Here is a 16133-nt window from a genome sequence, read left to right on the forward strand (position 1 = left end):
GGATTGGGCGAAAAGACGAATACTCAGAAGGAGGTTAGTTCTTCTTAGGGATAGGAGTCAAACATCCAATTGAAAAAGAATCATTGACAAATCTCAGATTAAATATCATTTGATAAAGGAGGTCTAAGTTTTCCATAAACAGTTCACCACACAACGACAAATACTGTCCAGAAATCCCATCAAATCCTCTAGACTTTTCCTTTCTCCACTTTACCAATTGCAGAAATAATCAGGCTCTTTGTATTAATCAGTCCCGGACTAGAAGCATGCTCAAAAAAATCTCGAAGTTTCATTTTATAACTATTTTGCAGACGTGGATCTGGAGTAGAATTTTTTTTTTTATATAATGCTCAACCCATGAGGACAGTGATGTACAAGACGGTGTTTTACTTGGCATATCTTTTACAAGACTGGACCACAACTTATTTGGCCGAGACCGAACTTCTTCCGAACAAGACGAAATAATTGAACTCCGATGCCGAGAAAGCTGCTTTGCAAACTGGCGTTTAGTATAAATATACCTTGTTGCAGCCACCCATCGCGTGGTTTATTCGCTTCAATCCAAACTGAAAGCCAAAACTTAGCAGAAAAGCAAGCATTTCGCAAATTATAATTAGTTGACCAACCGGGCTCTTCAGTTCCAACTTTTACTCGCCTGATAGGTACTGCCGATGTTTCTGAAAAAGTTCACTACAATAAAGGTTCAGCCTAACTCGAGAATCACGCATATTCTTTCTTGAACTCCGCATCAACAAATCAAACGGTATACAAATTTTCGCGAGAACATCATCGCACGCATTCTGGAAAAGATTTGGAGACGCCCTGTCCCAAGTCCCAATAATTAGCATAAAATACAGATTGCTGTTTCGGAAGCCGGTTAGAAGAAGGGCAACAATCACCGATTTGAGCACTAAAAGACAAATCTGACGTAAAATTGAAATCACTAATAACAACTTCCGCGATAGTTACGGATGACGTATGACAAACATGGTCTAAGTTAGATGTATTACCCGAATTATGGACTTAAGGAAAGCTCTCATTCTTCAGTACAACTAGATAATCATCATTGAACAGACGGAAAATAATACTTGGGTGATCATAATTACCAGAAGAATTAAGCGGGTTGGTTAGATCACAATTGAAGTCATCAGCCACAATGCAGAAATACAGCTTAAACACTTTGGAACGCTCAAAGTTACTCGTCGAGGGACAGAATAGGCCCCACGCTTTAGCTGTAGACACAAAGCTCTTGGATTCTAGGCATAAATCGTTTACCTTTCGGGTTAGCACAGCGCTTGCCTCACAAAGAATTGTAGGGACTTCATCTAGTTCATATGTAACGAACTTTGGTAGGGCCTCTGAATTCTTATCACAATAGTCAAGAACTTTCAAAATGTCAGCAAAAGTGTCAAAAACGTTCTGCTTCTCGGTTTGCCGAGTAGCATTCCTTGCCACAGACCAAATAATTTTTTTTCGCTTCGTTTACCATATTTTCGGCGAAAAAATCGCAACCAGTTTTTATGATATCGGTGTTCGCGCTTCCTTTTGATTTCGCCCTTACGACGAAATTCAGCACAGAATCCTGTACTAGGCCATCTGGCAGAATCCTAGGATGTGCCCCAATAAACAAGGGAAGCGTCAGCCCCCGTTCCACCTAATCCCCGCAGTTTAAGGGAGACTATCCCTGCAGGTACACTATTCTGCTTGTCAATGAGGGTTACGTTAAAACGGCTTGGCACATTTAAATTAAAACCGACACAATTCTATTTTTACAAAATATAAACAAATATCCAGAGACTAGGTCAGTAGATTACAACATTTTTAATCCGTATAAAAATGTTTTGAAAGAATGGTCACAGAGTTAACATCGGTCACAGAATTAATTCAAGATCCTACCGAGTTTCAAATTGATAAAATCCAGAAGAGTTGTTATCACTTTCAAGACTAAATCAAGACTAAATATATCCCTCTTCTGCTCTCTATCCTCCCATTAAAATTAATCAGAATCCCATACCGTAAATTAGTAGTTTGAAATGCTGTAAAATTCAGTACAAATATAAATCATCAGGTCAGAGAAAAAGCTAAACCGCTATATTTACTCAACACTATCCTCTATCCATGGGCTTTTCCCTGTCATTTTGTGCCGGTTGCACTCCTGATAGTACCCCTATTTCTATTGACTTTGTAAATGTTGCACGGATAAATGAGGCCAGAATCCAGGATCCGGTTTTGAACGGTTCGAGTCATTTAAGGGGAACGAAGTGGACCGACTATTGCAAACACCTTTTATTCATTCTACCAGCAAAAAGTGTATATATTTTTTTTTACAGTTTGTCGTGTTTTTTTCCACGCCTGTGGAAGGGGAGGGTATTCAAACCCTGAGAGTAATATGACTATCTTAAAATCTAATAATCTTTATCTAAAAGATCCTTACATTACGTTGACCTAAGGGCATAGAAAGGCCAAACTTATGATTCAATAAAAATTCTCAGATTTCGACAAAAAAAATCACGAACTTGCTGCACTGTCAACTGCAAGTATATCTGATGTTTCTTTCTTGTTTTATAAGACGTATTTTTTGTTTATTTTAGGCTGGGAGAAATTTTGACAGAAATGTACCTCTGTCTCATATTAAACTACTCATGGGCGTACACCCAGACCATAAGCTATATGCTTTGCCGGAGGCTGATGTTCAAATCGTCGAAGGTGTAAACGATGTACTACCTGAAGAATTCGATGCCCGTGAGAAATGGCCAGACTGTCCAACGATCCAGGAAATTAGAGACCAAGGCTCATGTGGCTCGTTTTGGGTAGGCCAAGCTTTTAAATTGACATTTAAAAAATAAGTTTAAGCTGAATTTTAGGCTTCTAAAGGTTTATGTTTTTTGTGTAATTTTTGGTGTCTTATTTTTCTGCTCTCCTACGGTTTTAACTTGCCAACGGAAGACGAAAATTTTGATAATTTCTTTGGCCGAGGTAGCTGTTAATCCCCCCCCCCAATTTTTCCGATTTAAAAAACGTTGCAAAAATGCATATAAAATTATTTAGTGCGTTTTTTAGAAGTTGTTGACCCCCCCCCCCCCCGAGCAAAAATCCTGGATGCTCCCTTGATAGGATGTCATTCTACTTTTGTATCACGACGTTGGCTGTCCTTGGCTATTTTATAATTTTTTTTTTTTTAAGTAATGCTATACATATAATTCGTAAAATTCTGCTCCTACGGTTTTAACTTACCAACGGAGGACGGCAATTTTGATATTTTCTATAGCCGAGATTCTGCTCTATCCGTCTACTGGACTGCATTTTTGAAATTCGGTGTACATAGTTTTTTAGATTGAGAACACTTTGAAAATAAGTTGAAAAATGTTTAAAAAGAGGGACAATTTTCCTATTTTATAAGCAAATTTCGATCCTTCTCCAATAAAAAAATTTTAGTAATATAATAATTCTGGCTCAGTGAATGGATCGTTACGAGACTAATAATGCCCGAGTTATATCATAGTCACATCTGTCGATAAAACCAAAATTACGCACGACTACAGCGCTAATTATGTTCGTCGTTAGTAATTTCTCCAGTTGAACATTGTTCAACTGTCAAGCAAAAATTTCTTGACTGACCAATCAGAGTCAAGGTTTAAGGCATACTTTTTAAAACTAGAAAAGATGCAATCTCAGAACAGTCGCTCTTCTATCTGTGAGAGGAATCTGAAAAAAGTTAAGAAGACGTAGTATTAGTAGAGAATAGTGGGACACAAATTAGTGTTGGTGGAAATTCTTTAAACTAATTTCTGGCAATTTTAATTTACCGCTTTTTAAATACAAGTATGACGCTAAAATCAGGAAAAATAGCATGCCATTCATAAAAATTGGTCTTCTTATCGACAGATGTGACTATGATGTGGATCGGACATGAATCAAATGATATAAATATGTTTTTTTTTGTGGAACATGGGAACATGGATCCTAAGTTACGGGATACTCCCCTTGCCTGTGAGCTATGGGGGGGGGGGGGATATCAATCTTGGAACTAGTTTTTTGGCCTTTGGACTATTTTGAACAAAATAGCTACCTTAATATTCCACTCAAAAATCTCGATCATCCCTAAAGTTCTATAACTATCTACCTAAGTTCTGCCCTGACAGTATTATATTTGTGCAGTGATTTTTTATTTCGGTGTGCTATGTATTAAAATCGTTACAGAATTGAGTTTCTTACATTATGTTAAGTTTGTTTTCAAGTTACTGAGACCTTTTCACTTTAGGACATGCCCTCTAACAAGCACTCGCAAAGGGCTTAACGTAATAAACCGTAATCTCGTAATTAATTAGCCATAATTTGAATTCTACATTTAGAGGAAAAGAGGTAGAATTTAAAATATCAGTTATCTCCTATATCAGATTAAAAAACACTTCCTAATTTTCTATTATTATCATACTAATTATTAATTCTTCATCATTAATCCGTTTGATTGGTATACAATTTGTCGTTTTTTATTAGGCTTCACGGTGCTTTTACTTGATGATATGCTATTAGTTCTGAATATTGTTATTATTATTTTGTTTTTGCTATTATTTCTAGATGTCTAATACCCCTTTAAAAAATCTCTTAAGATTTGCTTCAAGTAATGCCTTCTTTTAAAGTAACTAAGAGAATTCTTTTTTGGGGATAACCTTTGCTGAAAGTTCATTCCACAACACTACGTCGAAGTCCTGGCGAGAATTCCTAGTTGTAGTTAGTCTTCAAAAGTAGCACTCTGGTGAACAGATTTAGTCGACTTACCTCTGCTAAGTATGAGCTTCGACAGCTCATCCATTAGTGGATAGTGCGAATATGCGCAAAGCACTGATATAGACGCTACGTCAAGTTGCCCTGGCAATAGTTGAGGACGATTTAGTTCCTCATATTATCCGTTTTGATTATGAAAGATTGATTTCCTTTTTTCTTTGAGAAAATTGGATACTTTGAAACTTAAAATAAACATATGAAGTCAGAGTCTATTTTCTTAGTTAGTTAGGTTAAGGGGAACCTTACGTTGCGTTGATTTGTGTACCAAGAATACCTTAACTTAGCGTTAATTTTTCGTATGGCCACTTAAGACTACGTAAGCCACTTCAGGCACTGTGAAAGGCTTCAAACAGTAATGTGAAGCCTCCTACATTACTGTATGTCACATTACCGTATGAAGGCTTTCACAGTACATTAAGTGCCTATAGTTTTGGATTCTTTCAGTTGTGAAGTACTATTTCAAATTGCAAGGCTTTCGATCTGCCAGTTAGTTGGAATATAAAGCTGCAGTTTTTTGTTTCTCGTTGCAACCTATTGAAGAAAAGCCAGGGACTCTGGATTTCTATGAGTTTTGCATCAATTTGTAATCATTTGGGCCGATAGAAGAATTTTCCCCATTAAAAAAAGAGATTTTATTCCAAATGACTGAATTCATCTCCATATTCATAATTTTTTAATTGTGTATTCTGGATTATTTTTTTCTTTATTTTTGGTTAAAAGTAAATTCGTAAACCACCCTCTTAATAATGTATAGGCAAACAGAGCTGGGAAGTAGCCGTGTTTTGGGGATTATTTGGGGATAAAGAATTCGGGGAAATCAGAAGGTTTGGGAGTTTTCTTAACGATATTTTTGTTATTATCATTTTCTTCAATTAGGAATTAGTGACAGCCCTTACAAATGTATTTCTGCCTCGCTCACGTCGTTACTAAAAAGGGCCGAATGTGTCTAAATTACTACAAAGCGCTTTCTTTGTTTGTTACTCTGTTTGTTAGGCACGTCTAAACAAGTGGACCAATGGGACTGGCCGATTGGACAATGGGACCAATCGGCACGTGTGACCTTCTCTGACAGGTAATCGTTGATAAGAGAGGGATGGAAGTGGGAGGTAGAAGGTTATTGTGAACTGGTAGGGAATTACGGAAAAGATCGTGAAAATTCTGAAATTTTCACGATCTGGGGTGGGGAATATCTTGTTAGCAGAAAAAAGTTGGCCTTTTTTCTGGTCTACTAACACGGATTTTGATGCCTATGTCTTAAAGAAAAAGGACTAGAACCTGGTTGTGTCGCGATTTGCTATCGTTTCTAGTGTCTCGATACCGATGCTGTAACTGTGTTTCTACTGATACTGTAACAATTGTGCCACGCGATTTGCTATCATTTTTACTGTATCGATAGATGACGTCGCAGAAGATCCACTGATGTCTCCATTTTGGTTTTTCTTCATCCAAATCTCCGTATGTGAGTTTGCCGTATGCCGATACTGGCTCCAATGCCAGTATCGGAATATCGAAAAATAACAACGAAGAGGAGGCAACCAGCAGAGTAAAACAATTTCTTTTTATTTCTTTTGCTGCTAGTTATGCTTTTTTTCTACATCAGGCTTTAGAGGCGATAATGCGTTATGTTTCTTTAAATGAAGAAGTAATATTCGAAGAAAATATTGATCTAAAAACAGACATTTGACCTGTAGTTGACTTCAGCTATGAACTGGGCAATGACACAAAACCGGCAAAGTGAATCTTGGGAGTTTCTGCCTCTCCAGTGCCCTTCCAGTGCCCCTGCCCCTCCAGTGAGTTGGACAGCCGCGAAAAAGAGAACTTTCATTAGATTCCCTGTAGCCCAATTCCGACATTGACTAGTTTCTAATTATCCTCTTCATCTGCAAGGAAAAGACAAAATAGGTATTTTGGCAAAGTAAAGTTACTGGAGAATATTCTATACTTGATAGACTATTACAGTGCCCGGCAATTTTATTTTTTTGTTAGATGTTGTTTTTTTAACTCCTGATATTTTTTTGTTTGTTTATTGTTGCTTTTTTTTCTTATTTTTTTTGCAAGTTGATGAATTTCATATTGGTCGAGTGACAACCCTAATTTAAGTTACCATGTTTTAGTTAACACATAAGCTTTAAACTGTAGGCGGCCAATATTTGTTCTTATTCATTTTCGATTCGGATTTATGATTTACACGTAGAATGCCGAAGTCGTATTGAATTTTAATTTTCTTTGAAGTCGTTATGCTTGGGCATTCCAAAATCTATGGTCTTGCTATATACTAGAATAGTATTGATTTCTTTTGTATCTTGGCCATCTTGTGCCCCCCTCCCTAGTATAACCTAGTAATGTGTTGATTATCTCTGTCTTTTTGACAATCTTATTCAAATGCAACAATTGTATTCCAGGCTTTTGGAGCAGTGGAGGCTATGTCTGATCGCATTTGTATCCATTCAGGTGGTAATGTCCAAGCTCACTTATCAGCTGATAATTTAGTATCCTGCTGCTATACATGTGGATTTGGTTGCAATGGCGGTTTCCCTGGTATGGCTTGGAGATATTGGGTGAGTTTCTGTATTTTTTTTTTTTTTAGCAGAATTTTTGTACCAAGCATTTACGACTAGTTATCTATTCAGAAATCGTTATTATACTGGGAAAATGACTTAATAGCCCTTCACTTTTCCTTACCGAGATGATTTCCAAACTAAATACTATGTTGACTAACTAGATTTATTTTCGTATTTGCATATAATCAGCTGTTTAAAGTTCAAGCTCATTTGTCAGCTGGTAATATGGCACCATGTTGCTATACACTTGGTCTTGGTTACAACGATGCTTTCCTGTTTGCAGCATTCTGCAAAGGGAAAAGTCCATAAAATAGACTAGAATTATCAGTGATGGTATTTTTTTTTTTTTAATCTATATACTCGTAGCTCAGGGCAGTGATCTGAATATAACAGTGAAATAAACTTCTAAAGAAATTTTGTTGGTAGTTCTGATTTTGCTGTGCCACTCATCTTGAGGGAAAAGTGTTCGTGTAATGTTTCTGCTTGCTGGTGTGTCGGAGCACGCTCTGGAATAAATTTTTGATTGGACTCTGTTAATTTAGTTTCCAAAAAAAAATGCTTGGGATTTGACGGTAAAAGGTTTTGCTTTAAACTTACTTACTATCTTAATTTATCTTCAATAAGTGAAAGCCTCTGTAATCCCTTTGTACATTACCATATTCATCAAGTAATTTTATTGATCCACGTTTGTTTTTATTCAGCTGTTGACCTTGAAGTCGTACTTGCCACATTGAATTTTTTTTTATTTCAAATGTCCGGCTTGACAAAACGTTTGGAGATTGAAACCCATTGGGATCGTTTTAATCTACCACAGTAAGACCGAGAATTTTTTTACTACCCAGTGTATGATTGTTACAAAAAAGTAGAGAGAGAGAGAAAAGGGAAGAGAAAGAGGATCCTTACTAAAAATTGAAGCAGATATTATATTAATAAAAGCAAAATTAAAGATCTGGCTGTAAAATAGGCCTGAGGGTAGTAGCAAAGCCAGACCATCGAGGTCAAGATTTCATAAAATTCAATCTCTCAATATACCTATTGAGAGATGTCCATACACTCACACATGATGTCAATGTACTCGCACAAAAGTCCCTTCAATATTTATATTTTGGTTGATTATAACCCTCTGCCGAAATATGTTGCAGACCCTTGATCTAGAATATCACGAAAAAAAAAATTGGGTACACTTCTTCTTCCCAGAGGTAGACAAATCGAAATGTACCAATATTTTTATTTTTACTTTATCAATTTGTCTTTATCATTTTAATTTTCTAACATTTCCATTAAAAAGATAAATTTTTTTATCTAAAATTTTTATTTTTTTAATTTTTTTTTTTAATTTAATTTTTTTTTTTATTTTTTTTTTTTTTTCTAAAAGCAATAACGATGCTGGAAGCAAAGATAACAGATTTTTTTTTTGAAATTTGACTAAACAAGCAGATCAATTGACAAGGCCATATCCAGGGGGGAGAGGGTGTTACCCGATTTACCCCCTCCCCCTGCCCCCAAAAAAGAACACCAATACCTATAATATAAATAATATCTATTTAAACACAGCTGGGTCGTTTTTACCATGAGTTAGGGCCTTATTAATTAGCGGGAAATTCGAACAGATGGCACCCACCGTGCCATGGTGCGCAAGTCCTTATGGTATTACTGGAAATGAGTAAGTTGGCAAAACATTCAGCTTTATAGTGTCTCGTGGCAATTCAATATACATCAAACCAAGCAAAAGTGGTTGGCGGGTCATCAGTTATTTGGTTTGGAACGAAGGTCAGTTGTGTGACGATAATCCTACCCAGATTTGGCCCGATTCTAAATGGGTACCCGAAGAAATCTGGGGAAGGTGAGCAGAAGGGTGTATGAAAGCACTGGATGGCTGGCCTCCAACACTCTTTGCACTTTCTGGCTGGAGGACCAAGAAACAGAGATCAACGCCATCGGTAGTGACTGTAAAGTCCATTGCCATATCCTTCACCTTTTTTACTCTTGGCTAATGGAAAAATGTGGCCATATTTGAATGAAACGACCCCAGCCAATTAAACTTTGTGATGTCCGAAAATAGCTAAACGGACCAAGGTCCTATTTAGCGGAGCCATAATTGGTATTTGGTACTAAATGTCTTCCAAACATCCCTTTTCTCTGCTTTAAGCAGTGTCTGTTTTCCCACAGTAAAAGTTGATGGTCTGCTTGACTAAGAAAATAATCCCTGAAAGTTTCTCGTCACTGGACTCCCAAGATCAAACATACCCTCTCCCTTCTCTTCCACTATAAAATATATGTGTAAAGAATTGACAGTTTTCATAATTTATGGTCCTTATCACTGGGGTTGTGGGGGTTATGTCATCCTTGGATGCAAATTTATTGATATTTACAACTATTCTGAACAAAATGACTTTAAAAAAACCTCAAATTTTCAATTTCCTGTCGAATGAGCATCCTCCAAAGCTTTTACAACCGCGAGGGGGTTTGAGGGGTGGCCCTCTTCCATACGGAATAAATACTACTCGATTTAGGGTTTGAAGCTACTCTTTACTTTCATAATAAAGGCATAGACGTGTATATTAGTATATTATCATATACTAATTATATAGTCTAAAACTTCAGATTTTATATATATCCAACTAGCCGCGGAAGAACTATTTAATATACTGGGTAAAAAAAAAATTTGTTTGGGATTTTAATCCCTATTTTAGGAACACTGAAGCCTAAAACGGATTGAAGAAAAGTTAGTAATTAGTTCATTAGTTCTGATATGAACGACTCATTTATCTTGATTGAACACCTCTGTATAGACTTTTGATAAATTCTTAACGTTTAGGTTCACAAAGGCATTGTTTCTGGTGGTAACTACAATACAAGCGAGGGTTGTCAACCATACGAAATTCCAGCTTGTGAACACCATATTGATGGCCCAAGGCCTCCATGTACAGGGGAAGGGAAAACTCCCAAATGTCATAAGACCTGTGAAGCTGGCTACGATGTTTCATACGAAAAGGATTTACACAAAGGTAAGTATTATTATTGTTTATTATTTTTGCATTATTTTTAATAATCATTTTCCCCTCTCCTATTATCAGCATTGATTTGTGAGTTCAGTGGCGGTTCCGGCCTCTTTTGCGCCCCGGGCAAAATATTTGATTATACCCCCCTCCCCCTCGGTCTCCCACAGAATTTTCAGGTCGAATTTTAGCAAAATTGTTTTCACTTTATTGATTTATTAATAATTTATTATTTTAATTAGTATTAATTATTTTAATTTAATTTTTTAAAATTATTATTCTTTAATTATATTTATATGATATTTATTTATTTATTTTATTAATGAATTAATTATTTATTAATTATTTTCATTTAATAATTGCGCGCTCTACTCTATTTTAGTAAAAATAAAATTTCTAAAATTAGAAAATGATACAACCCTTAGATTATTTATTTTGAATTTTTTTTGCGCCTAACATTGTTGCGCCCGGTGCAATTGACCCCTCTGCTCCCCCCTCCCCCTAAAACCGCCTCTTTCTGAGTTGCACTATTTAAGAAAAATCTGAGGAAAGATAGTTTTCTGTAATAGTAAGTTCAAACACGCTAGGAAATGGGTATCGCGACCTTTAAGTCCAAACGAACATAAAAGTAGACAAGCAGTGGTTTTTTTTAAATCTTCAGACCAATCTAGAGGGGATTATATCCCTCCGCCTACCACCATTGTGTTTAGGTATTAAAATATGGTAGTTGAAAGCCAGGAAGTGAAAGGAAACCCCTCAAATACAGCTGGTTTTACGTTGTCAGATCTCAGTATGACAGCTTTATTGGTCGATTGTGTAGTAATGTTGAAGGATAGAACTATTTAAGTACGTAATTGTAACTCATTATATTTCTCAAGGCGTTACCTTTGGCCATTCTATTTTTGTTTTACGTCCGTACACAAGAGGGGAGACTAGATGTAGTTCTTTCTCTACAAACAGTCTAAAAACATATGTGTCAAATTTGTCTTATATACGAGTTTTTTTTTTTTTTTTTTTATATTTGTTTTTTTCTCTTGGTATGTGTTTTTTTGGCCCGTATTCTAAAATGAGTCAACACAAATTTTATACTTACGATTGTTTGTGCATAAAGGACTCTAACCTACATGGCTGAGTCAACAGAAATATTTTTACAACTTGCTCCTACCAAGACAAGCTGCAGATTTGATATTTTAAACTTTTTCACAAATATTAAATATATCTCGTAAGCTTTACAAATTGAGGCAATGTTACCCTGTGTGATGATCACATTGAATACATACAATAGCTGCAATGCAAACAATTCTACAATGCAAACACAACAAAATATGCACATTTGTAAGCATTATGATGAAAAGCTAAGCTTAGCCTGGGGCTGACAGATTGGGTTGGCAGCCTTCTCTTATTGAGAATAATTCACGTCCAAAATATTATTACGCTCCGAACGTCTTAACAAAACTACCTCTAAGTTTGTGTTGTTAATTACCTGCATTTGAAAAAGTTTTCTTTGTGAGAAGGTTAACAAATTTAATAATGAATCTTTGAAAACCACTTCCTTTTGCTTCTAAAACTCCATGTTTCAAACACTCGTCAGTTTGGCCGCGCTATTTCAAATTCAGTTTAATAGCATCTATAAGGTTAATTAAACCAGGTTCTAACCCTCAGGATGACAAACTTTACAAATCACACGTATACAAAATTCACGTACCTATAAATACATTCATTAAAACATATGTACACGAGTAATATATATGTATGTAAAATATGTATTTGAAATATGTAGGCTATATACTGATAAAAAACTATTGTTAGACCGCGTCCTCTTTGAAATAAACTGAGTCTCTAAAAAATAGAGGACTTGTTACCCCTTGTTTACTATCAAAGGCCTAAGGATTATAAACCAATCTATGTCTGTGACCGTGCACCATAAGCTCCCGACCCTGCTTTCCCATTTCTATGGCTGCTTTCAAGTTATTATCTCCTCTTCTACTCTTACGCTTCGGGTGCAACGAAGTAGCTTAGTTTGGAGCCATTTAAGCCGGGCTATGCAGGATATATTTGTGCTTGGAACGTTTCATTGTAGTTATTGTATTGTAGCATAAAATTTTCTTATAAGAATAATAATTTACCCAACAGGCAGGCCTTTGTGAAAGTTTCAAATTTCTTTATATCTCATAAGCTTTTAGAATGCAAAAATTAAAGTTATACTTACTTGATACTAAGACAGGATTCTGTTTTCTCCATAAATCACTCCCGAGAAGCTTCATTCTTGTACCAAAGTTCACTTTAAGTTTACCAGATCACTTTTAAATAACTTAGTTTTGAAAAGTAGTTAGACCTAATAGACCCAAACTGGGTGCAAAAATATCTACCATAAATAGGATTAATCTAACTTAAATAATATAATAATAAGAATAATCTAATATAATTTGTTTCCTTTATTCTAGAATGAGTTACTACAAATTTTTTATTTAAGATGGTTTGCGCATTAGGGACTCTTACCTACGTGGCTGAGTTAACACAAATATCTTTACAACTTAATGCCCCTATCAGGACAAGCTGTAAATATTTAACACCCTCCCGGAAAGTTCCCATTTCTTTCAAATTTTTCCTTACAACATCCTCCCACCCCAAATGAGGACGACTTGCAATGCTCATAGGATCTTAGAATGCAAAAATTTAAGTTGTAATAACTTGAAACTAAGAGAAAAATCTTGTTTGGTGATTGATCAATCCCAGAAAGCTTAATTTTTGCGCTGAAGTTCACTTTCAAGTTGACCTAATCTTTTTTAAACAGTCTACTTTTGAAAAAAAATATATAGTTAGAGATAATAGACTATACTAGCTGCAAAAATATCTACTGCAACTAAGAATAATCTAATTTAAAAACAACAGAATAAGATTAATCGTAATTATAGAAAGCTGTTTTTTTATTAACTCGTTCTCCTCAGCCCACCGACTTTTTTCATTTATGCATTTATAACTTAGGTAAATTTGATATCTATATTGTTAAAAAACTTGTCCGTTTTGTGCTCCCTATTTTCACTTGCTAGTCCATTTTGAAAGCGTGTTTTTAAAAAAAATGTATATTTAATAAAGTACTTCCATTATATTCTACTTCTGGAGAGGCCTTATTACTTTGTGTACCTGATCACTTGTCAATTGATCAGTTGTCCAAGCGAATCTACTTATGTTAGACTTGAATAACAATTAAAAATAGGCCTTGATGGAAAAAGATATCTGATTTTCCTATGCTAGAAAGCTGTGGGTCATTTCTTATCGCTGCAAAGATTTTCTTCATCCCGCTTAATTATTCCTCTATGTAAGCTTATTCCCTTTATTCTTATTCCTCTTATTCTCATTTCTCTTATTCCTCTTATTCTTATTGCTCATATTCCTCTGTGAAATCTGTCTCTGAATATGATTACTTGTTTAGAAAAAAAAATCTCATTCTGGTCAATGGTCGACGCAGCGCATTAGCGATCTCCTGATTCTCTGCCCTCGGCCAATAATGCAATTTGTGGTTAGACCGACTCTGCCTTCGACCGGTTCTTGAAACTCACTTTGATCCAAAATAGATCTAGTGGTTCTCTTGGACGACCGAGTCACGTGCTACTTTTGGAGGAAGATTTAATGTAGCGTCAGTGATTGTCCTCTACAAGTCTATCACCTCTTTTGGAGAGTTTCCTCCCTTTGAACACTTCATCAAGGAGACAAGGTAAGCGCGTAGCTCGACAGCACTACCTGAAGGAAGAAAAGCCTGAAAGGAGTGCTTAAAAAATACCTGTTTGTGCTGCATTACCATTCTGCACCCCTCTTCCTGAGGGGATAGTTCTATTCAACGTACATGCTCCAAATCCTTTGATTAAACTGAGTAAAAGACCGTATTGACTTTAGTTTTATTTTTAAGAAAAAAACTTAAAAAACGCATCAAAAATTCGTTTATATGCATTTTTGTTACGTTTTTACGAGTCGGATGAAAATCTCTTGGGGGGGGCGTCAAGCTTTTCTCCCCCTTCCCTGGATACGGCCTTGGGTTTCAGGCTAATTTCGAGTTGCGCTAAAATGCGCAAAGTAATGGAGATAAAAAGATCGAAGCTTAGTGCCTTTAGATGGTGCAGCGTCTTTGTAATGTTCTATAAATCTTTTTCTTCGTCCAGGCAAGACTTCATATTCAGTTCGTTCAAAGGTGGAAGATATTCAGCGTGAAATAATGACCAATGGACCTGTCGAAGGGGCTTTAACTGTGTATGAAGATTTCATCAACTACAAATCAGGTATATTCGTTTGTTTGTTTTGTTTTTTTTTCTTATCAAAATTGACCATTTTCCTTACACAATATGTCTTTTGAAGTAACCGTTGAAGATTGATTATTTTAGATCATAGATCATTCTGACTAAGGATATTTGTAATGTCCAAAATTTGCTGTAAGGATGGAATAAAAACCATATCTGTCATCTAACGTCCCTATGCATAATGTCAAATTCACAGTGGCATGACCAGAAAATGGATATTTGGGAGACCCTCCTACCAAAAAATGAAAAAAACTATTTAAAGACTTGCACTGTGTATTTATTTAAGTGATGTAAAATAGAATTCTTCCAAAATTGACACTTCTTGAAATACATTCCTGACTATGCCACAGTCAGCGTTTATTGTAAATATTATTCCAAACGAACTACTGTAATAGAAAGTATCAAATGTATTTTAATAAAGATTTAAATGTAGATATGACAACATTGGCATATTCGCTGTTTGATCTAACACATATAAACAGAAAGAACTTAAGTAATAAAGTATGTAATCCCCCCGTATGAGCCCTAGGTATAGCCCGTATGAGCCCGTATGAGCCCGTATGAGCCCTATGTATAGCCAGTATGAGCCCTAGGTATAGCCCGTATGAGCCCTAGGTATAAGGCTCATTTTGAAAAGTCAATGAAAGTCAGTCTAGAGCTAGTTGAACCATAATGTGAGATGAATGACATCGTTGTTAACAGGATGTTTTGTTTTTTTTATGTCGACAATGAGATTAAAGTGAACATGTAATTTCTATACTTTATTTTTAACAAACAAAATTATTAGCAGACTAATTGGCTATCTCAATGAGTATAGAAAATGATAAAAAGTTGAAACCAAACTTTATCCAAAAAAATAGCAGCGATCAGTGCCATCTAATATTACCCAGAAAAATCATAAAGTTCATCGTCAAATCCTGCCGATGACTAAAAAGAACATTCTTTCAGGTTTGCAAACGTGTGAATGAAGTGGTAAAGTCTAGAGAGTAATTGTAGTTTTTGTTTTGTCTTTTTTCTTTTCTATTGTTTTTTTTTGGGGGGGGGGGGAGGAAGGAGAGAGATGATTTTTTCATTCTGATATTGTAATACGTGCTTCAGAATTCTGTTTTGTATGGTGTTATTCGGCTTATAGTAGTAGTAGTAATAATTTATTTTCAAAAAACGAGGAACAAAATCAATTGGTAGCACAAAGCGTCGCTTGCAAGGGTGTGCTACTAATAAAAAGAGAAATAACAACAAATATATGTTATAAGAAATTGGAGGGTGGAACCGTGTACCGAAAAAAAAATTAAATAAATATTTCATACACAGTAAAACTACCTATTATCGCGACCTCAAAGCAAAATAAAACAAAAATTATAACTAAAATAGTTATTGAAAATTATAACTATAGGCAAATAATTATGATAAAATATACTATTCCTATTATAGGAAACTGTTAAAAAGAAAATTCAAAGCTTTATTTTTAAAAATAACAACAACCAACACTATTTAAT

General features: G+C 35.4%; 1 protein-coding gene across 1 annotated transcript in view; it reads left to right on the plus strand.

Annotated features, from left to right (window-relative positions):
* CtsB (Cathepsin B) overlaps nucleotides 1-16133 on the plus strand; it is a 53727-nt gene that overhangs the window by 35501 nt on the left and 2093 nt on the right. The window contains exons 3-6 of the mRNA XM_089103389.1: nucleotides 2592-2810; nucleotides 7188-7343; nucleotides 10165-10354; nucleotides 14503-14619. Coding sequence (XP_088959515.1) covers nucleotides 2592-2810; nucleotides 7188-7343; nucleotides 10165-10354; nucleotides 14503-14619 — 682 coding nt within the window. The remainder of the gene's footprint in view (nucleotides 1-2591; nucleotides 2811-7187; nucleotides 7344-10164; nucleotides 10355-14502; nucleotides 14620-16133) is intronic.

This window comes from Artemia sp. Qi Xiang Cuo, chromosome 2 (assembly GCF_049724085.1).
Source record: "Artemia sp. Qi Xiang Cuo chromosome 2, ASM4972408v1, whole genome shotgun sequence".
NCBI lineage: Eukaryota > Metazoa > Arthropoda > Branchiopoda > Anostraca > Artemiidae > Artemia > Artemia sp. Qi Xiang Cuo.